Here is a 23,185-nt window from a genome sequence, read left to right on the forward strand (position 1 = left end):
AGTGTCGTCATTTTTGTCATAAATAAAATGGGTGATGCCATTTTTGTCTGAATATCCAAGTGTCCCAATGGGACGCCAGAAGGCCGTTTTTGCAAGAATAGCCATCGACGTTGTCTTTGACATTTTTTAGCCACTTAGTAAACACAACCCTAAAATCTTCCCTTTCGAAGTGTTGAACGGCCGTATTTGCAAAAGTAGCCTTGATTTATTTGAATTTTTGCAAAGTGAACATTTCCTTTTTATCAGCTTTTGAATAAAAACTCACTTTGTTTTAAACCCATCACCTTAATCTAAATGTGCAGAATGAGCACGAGCCAAAATTTACCAATGAAGGTCATGTCCAAGATTCTATTGGAACTACAGATCTGATGGGAAGATTTGGGTAAGCCAGGACGTGACATGGTCAACCTTTACTTGGGGGCGCTCACCAGATTACTAAAGATCAGGCCTAAAGGAGATATAATAAAGGCACTAGTGACATTTTGGGACCCAGCTCACAACGTTCTGCATTTCTCGGACTTTGAACTCACACCTACTTTGGAAGAGATAGCGAGTTATGCTGGGAGTACTGACGGTCTAAGACATAAATACCTGGTCGCTCCAAGGGCCGTCACCCCTCACAAGTTTCTGGATTTGCTAAAAATAAGCAGGTAGGTCCAATATGCGAATTTGGAGGTCAAGTTTTCCACTCTATACTTAATATACCAGTGGTACAGGCATGTAAGAGGATTTGACAACCCTGAAAGTGGGATCTATAGCAAAGGGAACCGATCAAAGTGGGAAGATCAGAGGTGCTTCGCTTTTATGGTGGCCTTCTTAGGTCTTCTAGTGTTTCCCCAGAAGGATGGGAATATTGATATACGGGTAGCTGGAGTCGTCAATGTTTTGATTACCAATGCCAAAAGCACCCTCACCCCTATGATAGTATCTGAGATATTCCGAGCTTTCACGGCCTTCAAAACCGGAGCAGATTTTTTCGAAGGGTGCAATTTGCTACTACAAATGTGGATGATTGAGCATCTGTGTTATCGTCCTTGATATATGAATTATGGATCTACAGGGAAAAGTTGCATTGAAGAGTTCGACACAAGGGTCTCAGGGTTCAAAATGCCAGAAGGGGTTGGAGAGTGGATATCCCGCCTTCGTTCTATAATAGCAGGGCAGGTAGAGTGGACACTGGGTTGGCTTCGTGTTGAAGAAATTGTGTATATGCCTGCCACCAGTCCTTACTTCCTCCTAATGGGCCTTCGAGGCATCCAACCTTATGCCCCATACGGGTGTTGAGACAGTTGGGAAGATGCCAGGTAGTGCACCCGGATGAGGATCTTAGTGTTCATGCAGTTGAAATCCACTCTGATGGCCAATTTCATGAAGAAGTAGTTTGTTGTATTTTGAATGAGTGCTAGTATTTGACAGCAAACACCCGAGTGCATGACTTGTCCAAAGGCGAGGTCTCACCTAGTTATCTTGCTTGGTATAGAAAGAAGGACACTACAAGGTCCGAACCTGAAAGTCCAACCAAAAGGCCTCACATCCAGGAATTTGTTGAAGCATCGCAGGAACAATGTGCCTGGTTGACCAAAGAAAATGAGTACAAGGCCACCATAAGCAAGTTGGAAAAGCAAGTCAGAGATATTCAATTTGAGAGTGGTTTGCAAGCCGCTGCGGATGAGGGTGAAAAGAAAAGATTGGCACAAGAAAATAAAGCCCTCCAAGCCCAAGCCCAGAAGATAAAAATAGCAGCTGAGAACCCTGCCAGAAGTGAAAAGGATGAGAAACTTATAGACAGCCTTAGGCGGAAAGTATGTGACTATGGGTTTGATTTGGAAAAAACCGAGGGCGAACTAGCGAAGGCCCGAGCAAAGTTGGCCAGGAATGCGGAGGTACGGGCACGTTTCGTTCAACAGTTGAAGGAAAAATACGACAAAGGAATCATGGGGTTGGAGAAAAAGATCATTACTCTTGAGAGCAAAATGTCCAAGCAAGCAAAGAACTTCAAAGTGGAAAGAGAACACTGTTATGCCTTGATGTCACAACTGGAAGAGGATCTACAACTATTACAAGAGCAAAATCATACAGCCAGACAAGTTTTGGAGGCCAGATCTTAACAAATTGGACGTCTGTTACAAGAGAAGGGTATCATCAGGAAGAGGGTTAGAAGGATTGCTGACTATATTGTGATGAAGTGCAACAAATGAGAGGACATGACCAGGTCCATGTTCTTCGGTGCAGTTTTGATTTTTGTCCGTCAGATAATGGATGACCTATATCTCCTCCAAGAAGATATGGCACATAGGCCCGCAGCGGGACCGATTGATGTCCCACGGGCCCCTGGAGCAGTAGTTGAGGCACTTATGTATTTCTGATTTTATTTTTTCGAGTCTATATTTTCAGTTTCTTTTGGAGTCTGTTGGTCCACTTTCGAGTCTATATTTTCAGTTTCTTTTGGAGTCTGCTAGTCCACTTTCGAGTCCGTATTGCAGTTTCTTTTAGAGTCTATTAGTTTTTTATGCTTAAGTCTGTAGGATGGAGTCGTTGTAACAGAGGAAAATAAGAATGTTTTTATTTTATGAAAATTTGAAAAAACAAAAAATATTTCTTTCTTTTATTTCGCATTTATCTCTTGAACTAGATAATAATCTGATTCATGCGATGCCATGATACGTAGGCAATCTCTATAGGATTCGATCATAACCATAAAATGAAAAAGAGAAAAAAGGGAGAAAATAAAAAGAAAAAAATTGAGTGGAAAGAATTAATGGAAAAACAAGAGAACAAAAGCGAGTGCAAAAATAAAAGGAGAGCGACAAGAACCAAGTGGGAAAAGTCAATAGTGACTAAAGAAGGGCAGGAGTGATAATAAAAGAAAAGAGAGAAGAGAAAGTGCAAAGTAAAAATAGTTAGTTAAAAGCCGGGATGAAGCATGCAACCGTTCAAATACATAATAGAAACTTTTAGTTATTCAGGTGCATTGCATCCCAAATGTGCGGTTGCATATCTATTAAAATCTTGAACACTAACAATCTTGTTGTTGTCATTGAAAGTAGAAAGGTGGTTAGTTTGTTTGGCATTTTAGCAACCCACCCATACAATACCAGGTCTAAACATAAGGCAATCATGGCTGGCAAAGAATTGGACGGGAATGTTATTGACCCGCCGAGAGAGGAGGAGGAATATGAGCCCGGTTTGAAAGAAGAGTTACATAAGCTAAAGCACCAATGGCCGAAATCTACCATGCATGGATGAAAGGGCATCATCCACCATCATACCTCGCCAACCCTGCTTTCATCCTACCACTGGCTCAATCTCAAGAGCCCTCTGTTGTTGATTTATCCCCACAACACGCACCAAGCTTTACCCCTTACCACTACTATCTTGTCACCACTTCCCAAACCATCCAAGCTCCACCAGCCAAAACAACCACATACCCCCATCCGCCAGCCACCCCTATCTTCGTAGCACCTCTACCAGCCACACTCTATCGATCTTCCAGTGAACCGGTATTCCAAGCCCAAGATAACCAGTACTACGCCCCAGATCCCACCTTCAAAGTCCCAGATCACTACTCCTACACTCCCCACTTCGAACCTCCTATCTAAACTGAAAAGTCACCCAAAAACACGTAGAAAGAGGAGATATTGAGGAAATTAAAGAGCTTGGAGTAGTGGCCAAGAAATATGCAAGGGTTAGGGGGGCAAGTGAGCATGGCTTATAAGGATCTATGCTTGTTTCCTGATGTCCAGCTATTGTCGGATTCAAAATGACCAAGTTTAACTTGTATGATGGGCACAGAGACCCCGTGGCCCACTTGAGAGGATTTTGCAGCAAAATGAGGGGAGTCGGTGGGAGAGATGAATTGCTGATGGCATATTTTAGTCAAAGTTTGAGTGGTGCAGCATTGGAGTGGTACACCCGCCAGGACAATAACAGACGGTACACTTGGGATGACTTGGCTCAAGCTTTCGCTCGACATTTTTAGTTCAACGTAGAAATTGTCCCATATTGCCTATCTTTGACCAAGATGAAGAAAAATCCTAATGAGAGCATCAGGGAGTATGGTTTCCGGTAGAGAGAAGAGGCGGCACGAGTCGAACCTCCAATGAAGGAAGATGAAATGGTGGATTGCTTTCTTCAAACCTTGGAGCCTACTTACTTTGGTCATCTGGTCTCGGCCGTAGGTAAGTCTTTCAATGAAGTGGTGAAGATGGGAGGAATTGTAGAGGAGGGGCTCAAGTCAAGTAAGATTATGAGTTACTCTGCCATCAAAGCAACCACACAAGTGATCCAGAATAGCACCAGGGGCGTGTTAGCAAAAAAGAAGAAAAAAGATATTGCTATGATCGTCTTAGGATCGTGGCCTGGCCCAAGGGGTCTGCCACACCATTACACCTAGCCTCGACCCCAACCTCAAACCTACACCCAGACTCTATATAATCCACCCCAACACTACTTTCCACTACCAGACCCTAAGTATTCAATCGGGACACCCCAATACCATGTCCATTACGCACAGTCATATGCTCAAACCCCTCCTTACCCGCAATGGCATGCACCAGCTCCACAAAATACTTACCCGCCTCCACAAACATACCAAAACTCTACTGGTCCAAGCTTTCACGCCAGGACGTAGTATAGGAAGGAAAGGCAGCAACAGAAGTGAACTCACCCTACTTGGAGAGTCTTACACTAGTCTATTTCAGAGGTTAAAACGGTTGGGCATTCTAAGGTCGATTGAGTCTTACCAAATCCCCCTCCGAAGAACCTGGATTATTCCCTCAAATGTGCATATTGTTCTGACGCTCTGGGGCATGACACAAAAAAGTGTTGGCATTTGAAGAGCGTCATCCAAGAGCATATCGATACAAACCATATTGAGGTACAAAGCCCAAAAGCGCCCAAACCCAATAAAAGTCCATTGCCAGCCCATGCCAAAACACACGTGATTGAGATAGTGTATAAGGATATGAAGCTTGAGAAGCCTTCAAAGTCTGTCATGATGATTTGTGCCAGTGAAAGTTATTTAGTAAAAACTTCGGTTGTTACAAATGCAACATCTTCGATTGTTGAGGGGTTGACAGACAAGCTAAGCAAGCTCGATGCTAAGCCATCCATGGTAGGCGTGAAGGGATCCCCAGATGATGCTGAAGCAAAGAAAGGAAAGCTGAAGGTGGTCGTACCGGAGTTAGCAAGTAAGCTTGTCATAATTGTGGAATGAGCCGCACGGCTCCTATTGTCATTAAACCTGTGACCCGGCTGCCGGTAAATGACACCAAGGTCGTCACGTGGAACTACAAGCAAGTAGTAGTAACTTGTAAGGGGAAAGAAGTGGAAGAGGAAGTTAATGAAACTCGGGGGTTGACTCGTTCGGGGAGATGCTTTGCCCCAGAGGAATTAGGGAAAGCCAAGCCACTCAGAGATAGTCCAATTCTAGTGAAGAAATCAGTCACCGAAGAGGAGGCGGAGGAATTTTTAAGGAAAATGAAGGTGTAGGATTACTCCATAGTGGAATAATTGAGAAAGACCCCCGCTCAGATTTCTCTTCTATCACTGTTGATACATTCAGACGAGCACCGTCAGGCTCTTATGAAGATTTTGAATGAAGCCCATGTCCCTGACAAGATCACAGTGAACAATTTGGAGAAGATTTCCAATAAGATAATCGAGACAAATAGGATTACCTTTTCGGAGGATGAGTTGCCTTTGGAGGGTACGGAGCACAATCGGGCTCTTTATCTCACAGTGAAATGTGAAGATTCTATGGTCACAATGGAGCTAGTTGACAATGGTTCTAGTGCAAACATTTTCCCTCTCTCCACTCTGCACAAGTTGAAAATTGATGCTGAGAGGATCCACAAGAACAATATATGTGTCCGAGGTTTTGATGGAGGGGGAAAGGATTTTGTTGGTGATATCATGCTCGAATTGACAATAGGACCAGTTGAATTTACCATGGAGTTCTAGGTACTAGATGTGGCTATTTCTTACAACTTGCTATTGGGTAGGCCCTGGATACATGTTCCCAAAGAAGTCCCGTCCTCTCTGCACTAGATGGTAAAGTTCGAGTGGAACAGACAGGAGATCGTTGTGCATGTGTTACAACCCGCAATATTACGATGATGTTACGCTTTGTAGTATTAAGTTACGATGATATTACACCCTGTAGTATTGTACGTTGAATTTGTCGTAAGGTAATTGACATCAGTCCAAGGAAAAGATTATTCAGAGATTATAAGGATTATGATATTTCAAACAAGTGATAAGTAAATTCATGAAGGTAAAAGGGTAAGCAAATCAAAAGAAATGAATTCCGTTGAAATTTGGCATTTTGGGATAAAATACGGCTCGAGCTAAAATACCCGGTATTTATGGACTAGTGCCATACAAGGTACGACATGGCCATGATAGTAGGGTTATAAGGTATGTTAAAGGTGGGTAGTATTTTAAGTAATTTGAGAAAATATTTAATTACATGAGTAATTGGTTGATTATCGGGCAACAGAACATTACCTAGTTAATTAATAATTAGTGGTTGTATTTGGATAAGAAGTAAAAAAACAAATGTGGCATCCCATGCTTTCAATTAATGACTCTTACCCTATAATTGATAAGGTGGCAACATTTAACATTGCATGGATATGAGTAAAATTGGGTTCAGCGTTAAAGAACCAAGGCTTCTTACTGTGTATAACCAAAATGGAAGCAAGTGAAAGTGAACTACCAAGACCATATCAGAATACCTATATTTACTAGTAAACAAACACTTGGTTTCTAAAATGAGTGTTTCTCGAACTATATATCAAGCTTAGCCATGGGATAATTCCCACAAAATAGACCACTTTGGAAAATCCACATATTCAAATACCCAACAAAAAATGCAGTTGGAAGTGTAATTTTCAAACTTCATAATTCTCTTGGAGATGGTTATTCTTTAATGGGAGCTCTTCTTTCTTGTTTACAAAGAGTGGATAATCCTTCACTTCCTTTAACATTTCCTTCACGTCAAGGAACAACTTTGAGTTTGAAAGATAAAACTTTTAGTATTTTAAAAAGTTGTGCCTAGATTTTTCAAGGGGATTATGAATACAGTGTATGATTTTGGAGAGAGTATTTGGAAGAGTACTTTGGTCGAAGATGATCGGACGATAATACGATCTGGTAATGAAGGAGTAGAGTTTTGTCCGATTGTTGTTACTACCAAAACATTTTCGCTTGATTGTCTTAAACAAATCAAGGCCAGTTTGAACGTGTGCAAAGTGAATCGGATATTACTTCTTAGTGATATAAATTAAGGTGAATCTACCAAGAATGTAACCCAAGTTTGATCCAATGTCTATGACCATCAACGAGTTCGTACGAGCATTCAAGGTTAGATGTTTATCAGAAGGATTTACTAGTCGAAGTCATCCAAAAGATGGGTGTTAGAGGAATTCTTAAGAGAATCGGCTCAGGTATGTTAAGGCTATCCCTTCTTTCTTTTGGCATGATCCATACGATATGAACAAAAGTGCAAATGCACAAACTCCATAAGTGACTCTACTCATAGAAGTAATAGAAATATCTATGTTCTTTAATTCCCATGTGTCATAATATTTTATCATCTGTTCACGGGTCTCAAAAAAATACGAAAGTTGAAAAGATGTTACTTTATGATATTGCTCAAGAGGCAAAGTGGTCTTATGACCTTCCGAATGATTTTATTGACATACTTTTCATGCATTGCATTCATGTACATTGACCCATGACCAGATGGCGTTATATACGCGTATATATGTAAATATATGTATATGGAATATGGGAAAAGGTTACGGCGTTATATACGCATATATATATATATATATATATATATATATATATATATATATATATATATATATATATATATATATGTATAATATGATTCAAACGGCGTTATATATGCATTTATATGAAAATATGATTCAAACGACATTATATACACGTATATATGTATGTATATATGTATATGGGATATGGGAAAGGTTATGGCGTTATATACGCACCACCACCTGATCAGCTGGTATACGATGATGATTTTGCCCACAGTGGCCGATATGATATGATGGGATGCCCTCAGAGGCTAATGATGTTATGAAACATCTACCTATGCACGACATGACATTCATACACATACACATGACACTAAAAGTAATTTATGATTTACAAAGTTATTCAGACTTACAGGTTGAGTCATGTACTCTATATGTCTCCATGTCTCTTATGTATTTATTTATGTGCCTTACATACTCAGTACATTATTCGTACTGACGTCCTTTTGCCTGGGACTCTGCGTTTCATGACCGCAGGTCCCGATAGACAGGTCGAGAGCCCTCCATGTAGGCTATCAGCTTAGCGGAAGATGTTGGTGCACTCCATTTGCTTCGGAGTTGCTTGTTTAGTTAGTATGAGTTAGACGTATAGTATATTTTGTATGGCGGGACTCTGTCTCGACCTTTATGATATTTATGTATTCTTAGAGGCTTGTAGACATATGTCGTGTACGTGAATGATTGTACGGCCTTGTCGGCCTATGTTTTGAGTTTATAAATGATTATGTTGGCCTATTAGGCCCGTATGTCACGTGTATATGATGATGTGATAAGAAAGATGCCTTACGTTGGTATTAGGTTGAGTAAGGTACCGGGTGCCCGTCGCGGCCCATCGGTTTGGGTCGTGATAAAAGTAGTATCAAAGAAGTTCTGTCCTAGGGAGTCTACAAGCCGTGTCTAGTAGAATCTTGTTTATGGGTGTGTCGTGCACCACACTTATAAGCAGGAGGCTACAGGGCATTTAGGACTGTCACTCTTTCTTTTTACTCTAGATCATGTGGTAGAGATCAGTTGTAAGAATTAAAATTCCTAACTTCTATTTTATTCATAATAAGACGATACCTACGTCTGGAAAGACGATTTGTAAAAGACATGGCTATGGAAGAGTTGAGTTAGGGAAACTCGACTTTGCAACATGCTTATGATAAGTAAATGTTAGGTCTTCAGCAGATCATGTGCGTACTGAAAGGTGTAAGCCTCTTGATAAGGATTCTTGAGCAAAGAATACCTATCCACCTTAATGGTGAAAGGCAATGAGAGATTCAGAAGATAAATATAAGTTTCAACAAGCAAAAGAAGCAAGATGAAAAAGAGTACGAGCCACCCAGTTAATGAAGGTTAACAATGTTTATAATTCAAGCAGAGAGAAAGTATAAGATTTTTGAGTTATATTCAATAGTAATAGAGGTATGTACAATCAGCCACACCTATCTTAGTCATGCCCTATGGGATCTAACGAATATGGTTTAAGAGAAGGACGGGTTATCAGGATCCGACTGGGGTTAGAATAACCCAAAATAGGGGGTGTATTGGTAAAGTTAGATTGACATTCCCAAAGGATAGTGTAAGCATGGTAATGGATCTCCTTGTGAGACATCTAGATAGTGCACTGCTACAAGATAGGCACTGGAAGCCTGGAAAGGATAAATGTTATCTTAGTATAACTTCTGTCCCTAGTAGAGAAATAGTGCTAAGCAACCCCAGTGACTAGTGGATCGAGAATATGGGAGCTAAAAGCAAAAGAATATTTTGTTGAAGTTTTCAGAATAAAGTGATAGACAGAAATATTAGCAGGATATACGAAGGGAGCTAATGAAGCATTAAGAGTAAGATGTGATACATGGATGACAACGGTAGGTCTAAGAGATGACGGTATTACATAGTCTATAGTTAAGTGAAGGAAAAGATAAGAGGTGACAGGCCTTGAGACAACAAAAGAGTATAGGCCATGTAGTCATACTCACTTCGAGAAATAACTTCGTGACTCCAACGCAACTACTAGAAGGAAAAGTTAGACCCCAGAATAAGAGAACTCAGTATGGGCTGGTGAACAAGATAAACTAAACATGAATTAGGGACTGAGTGATTGGATAATACTCCGCTACATGATAGTTTCAGATTTCGTTCTGACGATAATAGAATGGACAACAGAAAAAGATTTATGAGAAATTTACAGAATGGTCATTCAGGAAGACACTTCCCTAAAGCAAGCAATGTGAGTATAGTTAAGCTTAAGGGACTTTATGTGCCAGTTACACTAAGTGTAACCATTACGAATAAGGAATTTTGTTATCCTTGGTATAGAAGGATTACCGCAAGGCAAGTAAGAGTCATCGATAATGTGAAAGGACGTCAAAGATGAAGAGGAAAAACATCTATAGGCAGGTCATCATAGCTCCAAATCTTAGTACTTCCCTAAAGGGGGGAATATGGAATGATGTGGCATTAAGTCAGATTTAAGTGGTTCTAGTGACTATGGAATGGTAAAGGAAGAATGAGATAAATGAAAGAGGAATGAGATGACACTTATCCAAATCTTACAGATACGCTACGATTCAAGAATATTGTGCAAGCATGACGTCAACGAGAGGAAGTAAAGGTTCCTGCCCGAACTGTTATTAATTAATAAAGAGCCTGTGCTAGACGTAAGTTAAGACAAAGTAAATAACCCAAGAAAGATTACAAGGAATATTGATATGAGAATGGGCCAACGAGTAGTTAGTAATTGGTCAGGAAGATCCCAGTTATGGCTAAACAGGAGGTTACAGACGAGTCATCAGACCGTGTGAGATAAACAAAGTAGAACCCAACATGGAGAGTTCAGCCTCGAAGAATATCATTATAATACTTGAGATATATTCAAACAAGAGTCGGGGTAGTTAAAGGTACTGTATGAGTTACGGGGATAAAAGAAAGTTCCACTGGAAAGGCAGTCAAAATATCAGTTCAGAAACAACTATACAAGCACAAGGGCATGGAAGTAAGCAACTACGGATGATTATAGGAAAGGAAGGATATCAAAAGGTCCATAATAAGCTCACAGTTTTACGAGAGTCAAGGGTTCTCCCTAAGTACTATAACAAAAGACTAGCTGTGGAAATAAGGAAGAAGACTTCAACTTAAGCGCAATGACCTAAAGAGGAAGTGGTCGTGTAACAACAGTATCACAATACCATTATAAGCACTCCAAAAGAAAGTGGCACCTACCATGACTAATGAACGAGAAGTAAAATTAAAAGTAATATTCGAGATCATATGAGTTGTGTAAAAACTCTGGCAAGTGTGGGCACTAAGATAAGCTAAGTATGGACGTAACAAGGGGCAGAAAGACTAGGAAAAGTAATAGATTACGTTGAAAGAAAGCTAAGAGGGAACGAAAGAATCATTCGATCAATGATCCAGAGTTAGTATGTTATGGATACACTCAAGATTTTGGAACATTATCCAGGCAGCATATTTGTTTACAATCATATAGCCATAGAAGACTATGGTATAAGTTAAAAGAAAGAATTGAGCCTAGGGCATAGATAATGGATTGAATTGTTAGAAGATTGTGTCATGGATATTCCATAACGCCCATGAAAGGTTAAGGTAATAATTGATACTAGGAACCACAAATCGGAAGATAGCTTAAGCCGACATAAAAGTGGATCAGAAGAAGGAGGAAACTAAAGAGTTACATCACCCAAGTAAATCAGGAGTCTGATTATTGGACCCAGAAAAATAGAAACATTGTGATCGAGAACATTGCAGGATCTCCCTTAAAATCAGAGGTATGAGAGAGATAGTACAACAACCATAGTCTATAACGGCTCTATTATGAAGCCAGTTAAAAAAAAAGTAACAGCCTCCAAAAGGAGTCAGTATGAAGCTCCCACCGGATTGTAGTATTATAACAGAGCTTCAAGTTGTGGTGTGAATAATACCTATGTAGAAAGGAGGTTATGAAAGAGGTAGAAGATATGATGTGAGATTTTAAGTAAGTAAGGTAAAGGTGAACAACGTACGAGATACTCAAATGTAGAAAGTTGTGAACAGTCCATAATTTGGATAGAAGGCTATAATGGTATCCAATAACCGGGAATGACAGCGTCATCGTCGATGGCATGTCTTCCAGCCTATGATTTCTAAGTACTGAGAGGTCTAGTTAAGAGAGTAAAGAAATGTTGGAGACGATGTGATGTCTCGCTTGACATTCCAGAATAACATAAGGAAATCTATGGTGCAAGCAAGTTGAAGAAAAGTTTATAAATGGATATGTAGAGGTCGCAAGATAATGTATAATAGAGAGACAAAGTTTTAAGGAAACATGAGTAAGGATGAGGAAAGGCAAGTGAAAAGGTGACGAGAATGGATAAGTCCTCGGGATTAATTCTATGGAAACAAGAGAGATAATTGTTTCTCTAAGTTATTGAAAGTTTAGTATAGCCTAAATGAACTCAAAGGAGTCTAAGCTTAATAGCATTTAGAAAGAATGAAATGCTTACCTGGTAATAAAATGAGGATATAATTGTGATAGATAAAGAATGACGTTTGGGCCTTCGTTTGAATAATGATTTAAAAAAAAAAGAAGAGAAGGATAAAAGGTTTCGGTGGCAGCACAAAATTAGGATACACCCATAAGGTGAGTCACACTGAGACACTATGAAATACGATTATGAAAATCACTTCAAATATTCCTCAATGCAACATAAGCCCTAGTGACAATGTATTTCGTAAGAAGTTTCAAGTATTCAAGTATAGGATCGTAGATCAACATTGAGGTGAATCAACAATGGACAAATACAAGTTACAAAGGATAACATGAGATTAGGCCATCATTCTTAAGACGAACGGTAATGAAGGAGCATTAAAGGACTGAGATTTATACCTAAAGGATAGGCAACAAAAGTAACTGGGAGCTTGGTAAGCATACCTCAGTAACGATAAATTGAAGTGAAAATTATGGTATAGTATAACCCATGTAGTTACAGTAAAGTCATACGAATGAATAATGAGATCTATGAATAAGATATGGCCATATTCGCAAGGTCTACAAAGTACCGATCAAAGAACTTCAGTATACCTATAGATGACCAGAGAGGCATCCTATTAAGCCTTATATATGTTTACAAAGTAAGGCCTAGAGATTGACTAAAAGATAAAAGGAAAAAGGAAAGGTGAGTCGCACAAGCGCACTTACAAAGCCAGGGTCATACATGCAGCATGATAGGAGGTAGCAGCAGTTGCGAGATTAGAAAGATTTCGACCGCAAGTCATGATATAAGCAAAAAGACTAAGAGGAGGAGTACCCTAGACCTTGGATTTATTCACAGAGAAACTAGTTAAATAGCAAGGAGAGTATTAAGGTATTCACAAGAGCTATAAGTTATGAAAATGATAAGAGCATCAGTCAACATTCGAGGACGAATGTTCCAAAGGGGGGAATGATGTTACAACCCGCAATATTACGATGATGTTAAACTTTGTAGTATTAAGTTACGACGATATTACACCCTGTAGTATTGTACGTTGAATTTGTTGTAAGGTAATTGACATCAGTCCAAGGAAAAGATTATTCGGAGATTATAAGGATTATGATATTTCAAACAAGTCATAAGTAAATTCATGAAGGTAAAATGGTAAGAAAATCAAAAGAAATGAATTCTGTTGAAATTTGGCATTTTGGGATAAAATACGGCTCGAGCTAAAATATCCGGTATTTATGGACTAGTGCCATACAAGGTACGATATGGCCATGATAGTAAGGTTATAAGGTATGTGAAAGGTGGGTAGTATTTTAAGTAATTTGAGATAATATTTAATTACATGGGTAATTGGTTGATTACTGGGCAACAAGACATTACATAGTTAATTAATAATTAGTGGTTGTATTTGGATAAGAAGTAAAAATCAACAAACGTGGCAGCCCATGCTTTCAATTAGTGACTATTACCCTATAATTGATAAGGTGGCAACATTTAACATTGCATGGATATGAGTAAAATTGGGTTCAGCGTTAAAGAACCAAGGCTTCTTACTGTGTATAAACAAAATGGAAGCAAGTGAAAGTGAACTACCAAGACCATATTAGAATACCTATATTTCCTAGTAAACAAACACTTGGTTTCTACAATGAGTGTTTCTCCAACTATATATCAATCTTAGCCATGGGACAATTCCCACAAAATAGACCACTTTGGAAAATCCACATATTCAAATACCCAACAAAAAATGCAGTTGGAAGTGTAATTTTCAAACTTCATAATTCTCTTGGAGATGGTTATTCTTTAATGGGAGCTCTTCTTTCTTGTTTACAAAGAGTGGATAATCCTTCACTTCCTTTAACATTTCCTTCACGTCAAGGAACAACTATGAGTTTGAAAGATAAAGCTTTTAGTATTTTAAAAAGTTGTGCCTAGATTTTTCAAGGGGATTATGAATACAGTGTATGATTTAGGAGAGAGTATTTGGAAGAGTACTTTGGTCGAAGATGATCGGACGACAATACGATCTGGTGATGAAGGAGTAGAGTTTTGTCTGATTGTTGTTACTACCAAAACATTTTCGCTTGATTGCCTTAAACAAATCAAGGCCAGTTTGAATGTGTGCAAAGTGAATCGGATATTACTTCTTAGTGATATAAATTAACGTGAAGCTATCAAGAATGCAACCCAAGTTTGATCCAATGTCTATGACCATCAACGAGTTCGTATGGGCATTCAAGGTTAGATGTTTATTATAAGGATTTACTAGTCGAAGTCATCCAAAAGATGGGTGTTAGAGGAATTCTTAAGAGAATCGGCTCAGGTATGTTAAGGCTATCCCTTCTTTCTATTGGCATGATCCATACGATATGAACGAAACGTGCAAATGCACAAACTCCATAAGTGACTCTACTCATAGAAGTAATAGAAATATCTATGTTCTTTAATTCCCATGTGTTATAATATTCTATCATCTGTTCATGGGTCTCAGAAAAATACAAAAGTTGAAAAGATGCTAATTTATGATATTGCTCAAGAGGCAAAGTGGTCTTATGACCTTCCGAATGATTTTATTTATGTACTTTTCATGCATTGCATTCATGTGCATTGACCCATGACCAGATGGCGTTATATACACGTATATATGTAAATATATGTATATGGAATATGGAAAAAGGTTACGGCGTTATATACGCATATATATGTAAATATGATTCAAACGGCGTTATATACGCGTATATATGTATGTCTATATGTATATGTGATATGGGAAAGGTTATGGCATTATATACGCACCACCACCTGATCAGCTGATATATGATGATGATTTTGCCCGCAGTGGCTGATATGATATGATGGGATGCCCTTAGAGGCTAATGATATTATGAAACATGTACCTATGCACAACATGACATTCATACACATACGCATGACGCTAAAAGTAATTTATGATTTATAAAGTTATTCAGACTTACAGGTTGAGTCATGTACTCTATATGTCTCCATTTCTTTTATGTATTTATTTATGTGCCTTACATACTCAGTACATTATTTGTACTGACGTCCCTTTTGCCTGGGATGTTGTGTTTCATGCCCGCAGGTCCCGATAGACAGGTCGAGAGCCCTCCATGTAGGCTATCTGCTCAGCGGAAGATGTTGGTGCACTCTATTTGCTTCGGAGTTTCTTGTTTGGTTAGTATGAGTTAGACGTATATTGTTTGGTATGGCGGGACTCTGTCTCGACCTTTATGATGTTTATGTATTCTTAGAGGCTTGTAGACATATGTCGTGTACGTGAAAGATTGTACGGCCTTGTCGGCCTATGTTTTGAGTTTATAAATGATTATGTTGGCCTATTAGGACCGTATGTCACGTGTATATGATAATGTAATAAGAAAGATGCATTACGTTGGTATTCGGTTGAGTAAGGTACCAGGTGCCCGTTGCGTCCCATCGGTTTGGGTCGTGACAGCATGGTGATGAGAACTTATGTGCTTACAATAATACATTCATCCCATTTATCGAGGCCGAAGATCATAAGAGGTCGTGGGTTTACCAGGTTTCCGAGACAGTGTCAGTTGAGAAGGGGAATGTATTCCAGGTCCAAACCTAGATTTTGCAACCGTCATGGTAGCAAATGAAATGTTGAAGAATGATTTTGTACCAGGCAAGGGACTTGGTACATCTTTGCAAGGTATCGTGTAGCCAGTGTCTCTATGTGAAAATCTGGTTACATTTGGTATGGGGTTCAAGCCTACAAGGGATGATGTGAAGAAGGCTAAAAAGTTGAAAAAGAAGACATGGTTGCTCTCTAAGCCTATCCCACACCTCTCCGGATCTTTCGTCAAGTTAGGGGTAGTGAAGCATCTGGTGTTGGCAGTTCCAAAGCCTGTGGTTGACTTCGATAAAGAGTTGATTGAAAGGTTTCAGAGTCTATTTAATGAGGTGAACATGGTATAAATTGGGGAAGGTTCCAGCAAAGAAAACATATAGTTTATCGGGCCGAAAGTGAAGCTCAACAATTGGAATGCTACTCCTCTCCCTACTCGGAAGGAGTCTTGGTAGTTTGCTTTGTTTTCCTTTCTGTTCTCTGGATTGTTCCAGGGCTGTAATCCAGATTTTTACTTTTAGCTTGTTTTGATGTACAAACCCTCCTATCCTTTATTTTTAGTGAAATGCAATTTCCCTTTTCTATTACTCCCGATAGTGTCATTTTTGTATTTCTTTGTACAGTTCTTTTTATGCTAGTTTCAATGACATGACATGTATGAGGAATCTTCGGCCAAGTCTTAAAAGCCAATCTAATTCTGAAATAATAATCCAAGAAATAGAGTGTGATGATGAAACAGAATATGATGAAGAGGAGGCATTTGAGGAAATTATTAAAGAAGTAAATCATTTTGAAAAGAAACCCAAGCCTAATTTGAATGAAAATAAAGCAATCAATTTAGGGGATCAAGATAATATCAGGGAAACCAAGATAAGTGTACACTTAGAACCACAAATCAGTGAAGAAATAATCAAAGCACTGTTTGAATATAAAGACATTTTTGCATGGTCATATGAAGACATGTCGGGTTTGAGTACTGACTTGGTAGTGCACAAATTGCCAACTGATCCAGCATTCCCTCCTGTGAAGCAGAAGTTGAGGAAGTTTAAGACTAACATGAGTGTGAAGATCAAGGAAGAAATCACAACAAAGCAAGTCCGAAGGATAACTTCCCATTGCCAAATATCCACATTTTGATTGATAACTGTGCCAAGCATGAGATCGGGTCTTTTGTGGGTTATTATATGGGATATCCCGAGATTTTAATGGATGAGGAAGATGCATAAACGACAACATTCATCACACCATGGGGAACGTATTGCTACAAGGTAATGTCATTTTGTTTGAAAAATGCTGGGGCAACTTACATGAGGGCAATGACTACCGTGTTTCATGACATGATACACAAGGAAATTGAGGTCTATGTGGATGATGTGATCATCAAGTCAAGAAAGCAGTACTGACACGTCGGAGACTTGAGAAAGTTTTTCCAGAGGCTCCACAGGTACAATCTTAAGCTCAACCTTGCAAAGTTTGCATTTGGTGTTCCATTTGGGAAACTGTTGGGGTTTATAGTCAGTCGGCAAGGCATTGAGTTAGATCCATCAAAGATCAAAGCTATCCAAGAATTTCCACTCCCAAGGAATAAGAGTGAGGTGATTAGTTTGCTCGGGCATTTAAACTACATCAGCAGGTTTATTGCTCAACTCACGACAACTTGTGAGCCCATCTTTAAGTTGCTAAAGAAGGATATTGCGGTCAAATGGACTGATGAGTGCCAGGAGGCATTTGTTAAGATCAAGGGGTACTTGTCAAACCCACCTATGTTGGTCCCACCGGAACTCGGGAGACCTTTAATTCTCTAGTTGACAGTCCTGGATAATTCATTCAGTTGTGTGTTGGGTCAACATGACATCACTGGCAGGAAGAAGCAAGCCATCTGTTATCTCAGTAAGAAGTTTACATCATATGAGGTTAAGTATACTCCCCTTGAAAGGACATGTTGCGCCCTGAATTGGGTGGCACAAAAGTTGAAGCATTATCTGTTGTCCTACACTGCATACCTCATGTCTCGCCTGCATCCTCTAAAGTATATCTTTCAGAACCCTATGCCTACAGGAAGACTTGCAAAGTGGTAGAGTTTGACATCATCTATGTGACTCGAACCGCGATGAAAGCCCAAGCATTAGCCGATCATTTGGCCAAGAACCTGGTAGATGAAGAATATGAGCCATTGAGGACTTATTTTCCTAATGAGGAGGTGATGTATAATGGCAAGGTGGAGCAGGATGAAAAGCCAGGTTGGAAACTTTTCTTTGATGGAGCAGCTAACATGAAAGGTGTCGGAATAGGGTTGTGCTCATTTCTGAAACAGGGCATCACTACCCTGTTACGGCCCAGATTCATTTCAATTGTACTAACAAAATGGCTGAGTATGAGACATGCATTCTAAGTTTAAGGTTAGCTGTAGATATGGGAGTCCACAAAGTCTTGGTCTTGTGAGATTCGGATCTGTTGGTGCACCAGATTTAGGAAGAATGGGAGACTCAGGATTTAAATCTCATACCATATCGATAATGTTTGCATGATCTTTGTCAACGGTTCAGATCAGTAGAGTTCAGGCATATTCCTAGGATCCATAATGAGGTTTCCGATGACTTAGCTACCTTGGAATCAATGTTACACCATTCGGATAAGGCTTATGTTGACCCTCTACATATTCAAGTTCATGATTAGCATGCCTACTATAATGTGATTGAGGAGGAACTTGATGGTGAACCGTGGTTCCATGATATCCGGGAATACATCAAGATGAGGGTGTATCCGCTACAGGCCACAGATGATCAAAAGAGAACAATTCGACGTTTGGCTAGTGGATTTTCTTGAGTGGGGCAATTTTGTGCAAAAGAACTCCAAATCTTGGACTGCTGAGTTGTGTAGATGCTAAAAATGCCACGACTATCATGACCGAAGTGCATTCCGGAGTTTGTGAACCGCATATGAGTGTGTATGTTTCAGAAAAGAAAATTCTTTGAGCAGGGTATTATTAGCTCACCATGGAATGAGATTGCATTAGCTTTGTGCACAAGTGTTATCAATGCCAGATACACGGTGATTTGATTCACTTTCCACTGTCTGAGTTGCATACAATGTCCGTACCTTATCATTTTATTGCTTGGGGCATGGATGTCATTGGACCGATTGGGCCAGCAGCATTAAATGGGCACAGGTTTATTCTGGTAGCCATCGACTATTTCACTAAGTGGGTTGAAGCTATGACTTTCAAATCTATAACCAAGAAGGCAGTGGTCGATTTAGTTCATTCAAAAATCATTTGCCGGTTTGGAATTCCTAAGGTAATCATCACGGACAATGGTGCTAATCTTAACAGCCATTTGATGAAAGAAGTATGCCAACAGTTCAAGATTACGCATTGTAAAACCACTCTGTATCGCCCAAGGCAAATGGAGTTGTTGAGGCGGCTAACAAGAACATAAAAAAGATACTTCGAAAGATGGTGCAAGGTTCTAGGCAATGGCATGAAAAGTTACCTTTTGCTTTGCTGGGTTACCGCACTACTGTTCGCACTTTAGTAGGTACAACTCTTTATTTGTTTGTATATGGTACTGAAGCAGTTATACCCGCAGAAGTTGAAATTCCATCTCTTCGAATTGTTGCTGAAGCAGAAATTGATGATGATGAGTGGGTCAAAACACGATTGGAGCAATTAAGTCTGATTGATGAAAAAAGACTGGCAACAGTATGTCATGTTCAATTGTATCAGAAAAAGATAGCGAGAGCATACAATAAGAAGGTGCGTCCCCGGAAATTTGAAGTGGGTCAACAAGTACTAAAACATATCCTTCCATATCAGGCTGAAGCTAAAGGCAAGTTTGTCGCAAATTGGTAGGGTCTGTTCGTTGTAACATGAGTGTTGTCCAATGGTGCTTTATATTTAACAGATATATAAGACAAATATGTAGATATGGCTATCAATTCTGATGCAGTCAAAAGATATTAAATATGATTTTTTTGGTTTGTCTAATTGTGTTGTTTGTACTTGGCATGTTTTGAAAATTGGAATGACAAAGGCATTTTATTCTGCTATCTAAACACTCTATCCTTTGTTACCCCTTTTGAGCTTTATTTATTTTCTTTCATACCCCTCTTTTGGAATCACAAGCAGAGTTTAGAAATATAGATACATAAAATATGAATAAAAAGAGAAAAGAAAAAAAAAGATGAAGGGAAAAAGAGAAAAAAGAAAAACGAGAACAAAAAGTTAAAGCAAAAGAAAGAAAAGAAAAATAAAATAAAAGAAAAGAAAAGAAAAGAAAAGTAACAAAAACAAAGCAATTCCTATGTCTTGAATTACATTCGACCTGATTCCTTTTAAGGATACTTAGGCAGCCTCACGGTTTGGTCTCATCAAAATAAAAATTCAAAATTCCCCAGGCAAAGAAACTGGGGAAGAAGTTGTGGTTTTGTAAAGATCTGATTCCAAAGTTGTAATTTTGAACCATTTCATTTTAAGCTTTTTTTGAGCCTTTATGATATCCTTTCTTTCTAACCCTATCCAAAAGCCTATATTACGGTCCAAAGAAAGACCTTACGATCAATCTTTTAGGAATTCCAAGTCAAACGAAATAGATGTATAATTTACATCATAGGCAACACTCCGTTCTATACAAGGAAAAATGAATAAATGAGAGAGTCTTATTGGTGAAAACCCTCACGGGCACTGTAAGGCGATGGAAAGCTGAGAGAAAACTAAAATGAGAGAGTCTTATTGGTGAAAACCCTTGTGGGCACCGTAAGGTGATAGTGAGTCGAGAGATAAACAAATGAGAGAGGTTTGTTGGTGAAAACCCGTCAGGGCACTGCAAGACGAATGAGGCTCGTGACTTTGTAGAGAGATTGGATTATAGAAAATCCCAGTTTCGAAGTATGAAGATGGGGCACAAAAAGAAATATGATTAGGTGAATGGTCTAGAATGATTAGTCCGAAATGCATATCATGATCATTGGTACCAGCTGTTTCGCTCAAATAAGTCTCTTTTTCTTTTATTCCTCAAACAGTCATCCTGTTTCGAATGTTCTTTTTTATTCCTAACTCTCGAAGTCACTGCACTTCATTTTCCTTTGGGTCTAATTCTATAAGTCTTTTCCAATGATACCCTTGTTAAGCAAGCAAGGAAGGATTTCAAAGCTCATTGCCAACTTTTAAATTGCACAAAGCAAAGTGCGGCCAAAGCATACCAGAAATAGCATGATGCAAAATGGAAAATAAGGTGTTAGTGGAAGTTCAAGTGGTCGAGTGGTTTCGTGAACTTTGGGGAAATACAAAGGTTCAAATTGGAAGGACAGAAATGTAAAATAGCAGGATGAGTGTGGGGCACTCGGGACATTCAAGGTCCTGTGGTTGAGGTTAAATCAGAAGGTCAAACAATTCTTTGCCAGTCCAAGGCAGCTAATCGGAACAAAGCATGGCAGTGGAAAGGCCACCTTCAGCAAGAATGCCGCAAACTAACCGCCATATTTTCAAACTGATAAAATTTTCTTTGATTGAAACAGGGGCAGGAAATTTCATTTTTTCTAGAGGAACCCTTCGTGAGGAAATCATGTGCCAGACAGGTTCAACCATAAATTTTGAGGACCCTCCTGCATAATAGGATTTAATTTAAAATTTTCAGGACCCTCCTGGATAATGGGATTTAAGTTCAAGTTTTCAGGGCCCTTCTGGATAATGGGATTTAATTTCAAGTTTTCAGGACCCTCCGGGATAATGGGATGTAGTTTTAAGTTTTCAGGGTCCTCCTGGATCATGCGATTTAATTTCAAGTTTTCAGGATCCTCCTGGATAATGGAATTTAAGATCAAGTTTTTAGGGCCCTCCTGGATAATGGGATTTAATTTCAAGTTTTTAGGACCCTCTTGAATAAAGGGATGTAGTTTTAAGTTGTCAGGACCCTCCTGGATAATGGGATTTAATTTTGAGTTCTCAGGACCCTCCTAGATAATGGGATTTAATTTCAAGTTTTCAGGACCCGCCTAGATAATGGGATTTAGTTTCAAGTTTTCAGGGCCCTCCTGGATAATCGGATTTAAGTTCAAGTTTTCATAACCCTCCTGAATAACGAGATTTAGTTTAAGTTTAACCATTAAGAAATAGAATTGAGCTTTCAGGTTTTCATTCTTAAGATGAGATTCAATTTTAGTTTTTAGGGCCCTCCTGGATAATAGGATTTAGCTTTTAAATTCTTAGGGTTATTTTGGATAACATGATTCAATTAACACTCACATGTGTTCCCGGTACCAAACTGGGGCAGAAAATTTTCTTTTGTTTTGTCTGTTTTGTTGTAATGATAGACGCCCACCTGGTGAACAAGGGAATTCATTTCATGTTTTGGCATCAGACGCCCACCTGGAAAACAAGGGAATATATTTAATGTTCTGCATCAGGCACCCACCTGGATAACAATGAAATACATTTCAAGTTTTGGCATCAGGCGCCCACCTGGAAAACAAGCGAATTCATTTCAAAGTTCAGCATCAGGTGCCCACCTGGATAACAAAGGAACACATTTCAAGTTTTGCATCAGGCGCCCACCTAGATAACAAAGGAATACATTTCAAGTTTTGCATCAGGCGCCCACCTGGATAAAAAGGGAATACATTTTAAGTTTTGGCATCAGGCGCCCACCTATAAAACAAGGGAATACATGTCAAGTTTTTGCATCAGGCGTTTCAAGTTTTTGCATCAGGCGCCCACTTGGATAACAAGGAAATACATTTCAAGTTTTGGCATCAGGCGCCCACCTGGATAACAATGAAATACATTTCAAGTTTTGGCATCAGGTGCCCACCTGGAAAACAAGGGAATACATTTCAAGTTTTTGCATCAGGCGCTCACCTGGATAGCAAGGGAATACATTTCGAGTTTTTGCATCAGGCACCCACCTAGATAACAAGGGAATACATTTCAAGTTTTTGCATCAGGCGCCCACCTGGAAAACAAAGGAATACATTTCAAGTTTTGGCATCAGACGCCCACTTGGAAAATAAGGGAATTCATTGCAAGTTTTTGCATCAGGCGCCCACCTGGAAAACAGGGGAATATATTTCATGTTTTTGCATCAGGCGCCCACCTGGAAAACAAGGGAATTCATTTGAAGTTTTAGCATCAGGCGTCCACCTGGAAAACAAGGGAATTCAATTCGACTTAGCAACAACAGAAGCTTGCCTCAAGATTGCAAGTCAATATTTCAAGATGTACGGCAGAACTGCAAAAGTTTCATGATCAAGTTTGAAGATATATAGATAGG

At 39.2% G+C, this 23,185-nt stretch overlaps 1 protein-coding gene across 1 annotated transcript; it reads left to right on the top strand.

Moving 5' to 3' along the window:
- Positions 1–19,374: 19,374 nt before the first annotated feature.
- On the top strand, positions 19,375–19,770 carry LOC138874947 (uncharacterized). The gene has a single exon (XM_070153747.1). The coding sequence runs from the start codon at positions 19,375–19,377 to the stop codon at positions 19,768–19,770; it is 396 nt and encodes a 131-aa protein (XP_070009848.1).
- Positions 19,771–23,185: the final 3,415 nt, after the last annotated feature.

This window comes from Nicotiana sylvestris, chromosome 8 (genome assembly GCF_000393655.2).
Source record: "Nicotiana sylvestris chromosome 8, ASM39365v2, whole genome shotgun sequence".
Lineage (NCBI taxonomy): Eukaryota > Viridiplantae > Streptophyta > Magnoliopsida > Solanales > Solanaceae > Nicotiana > Nicotiana sylvestris.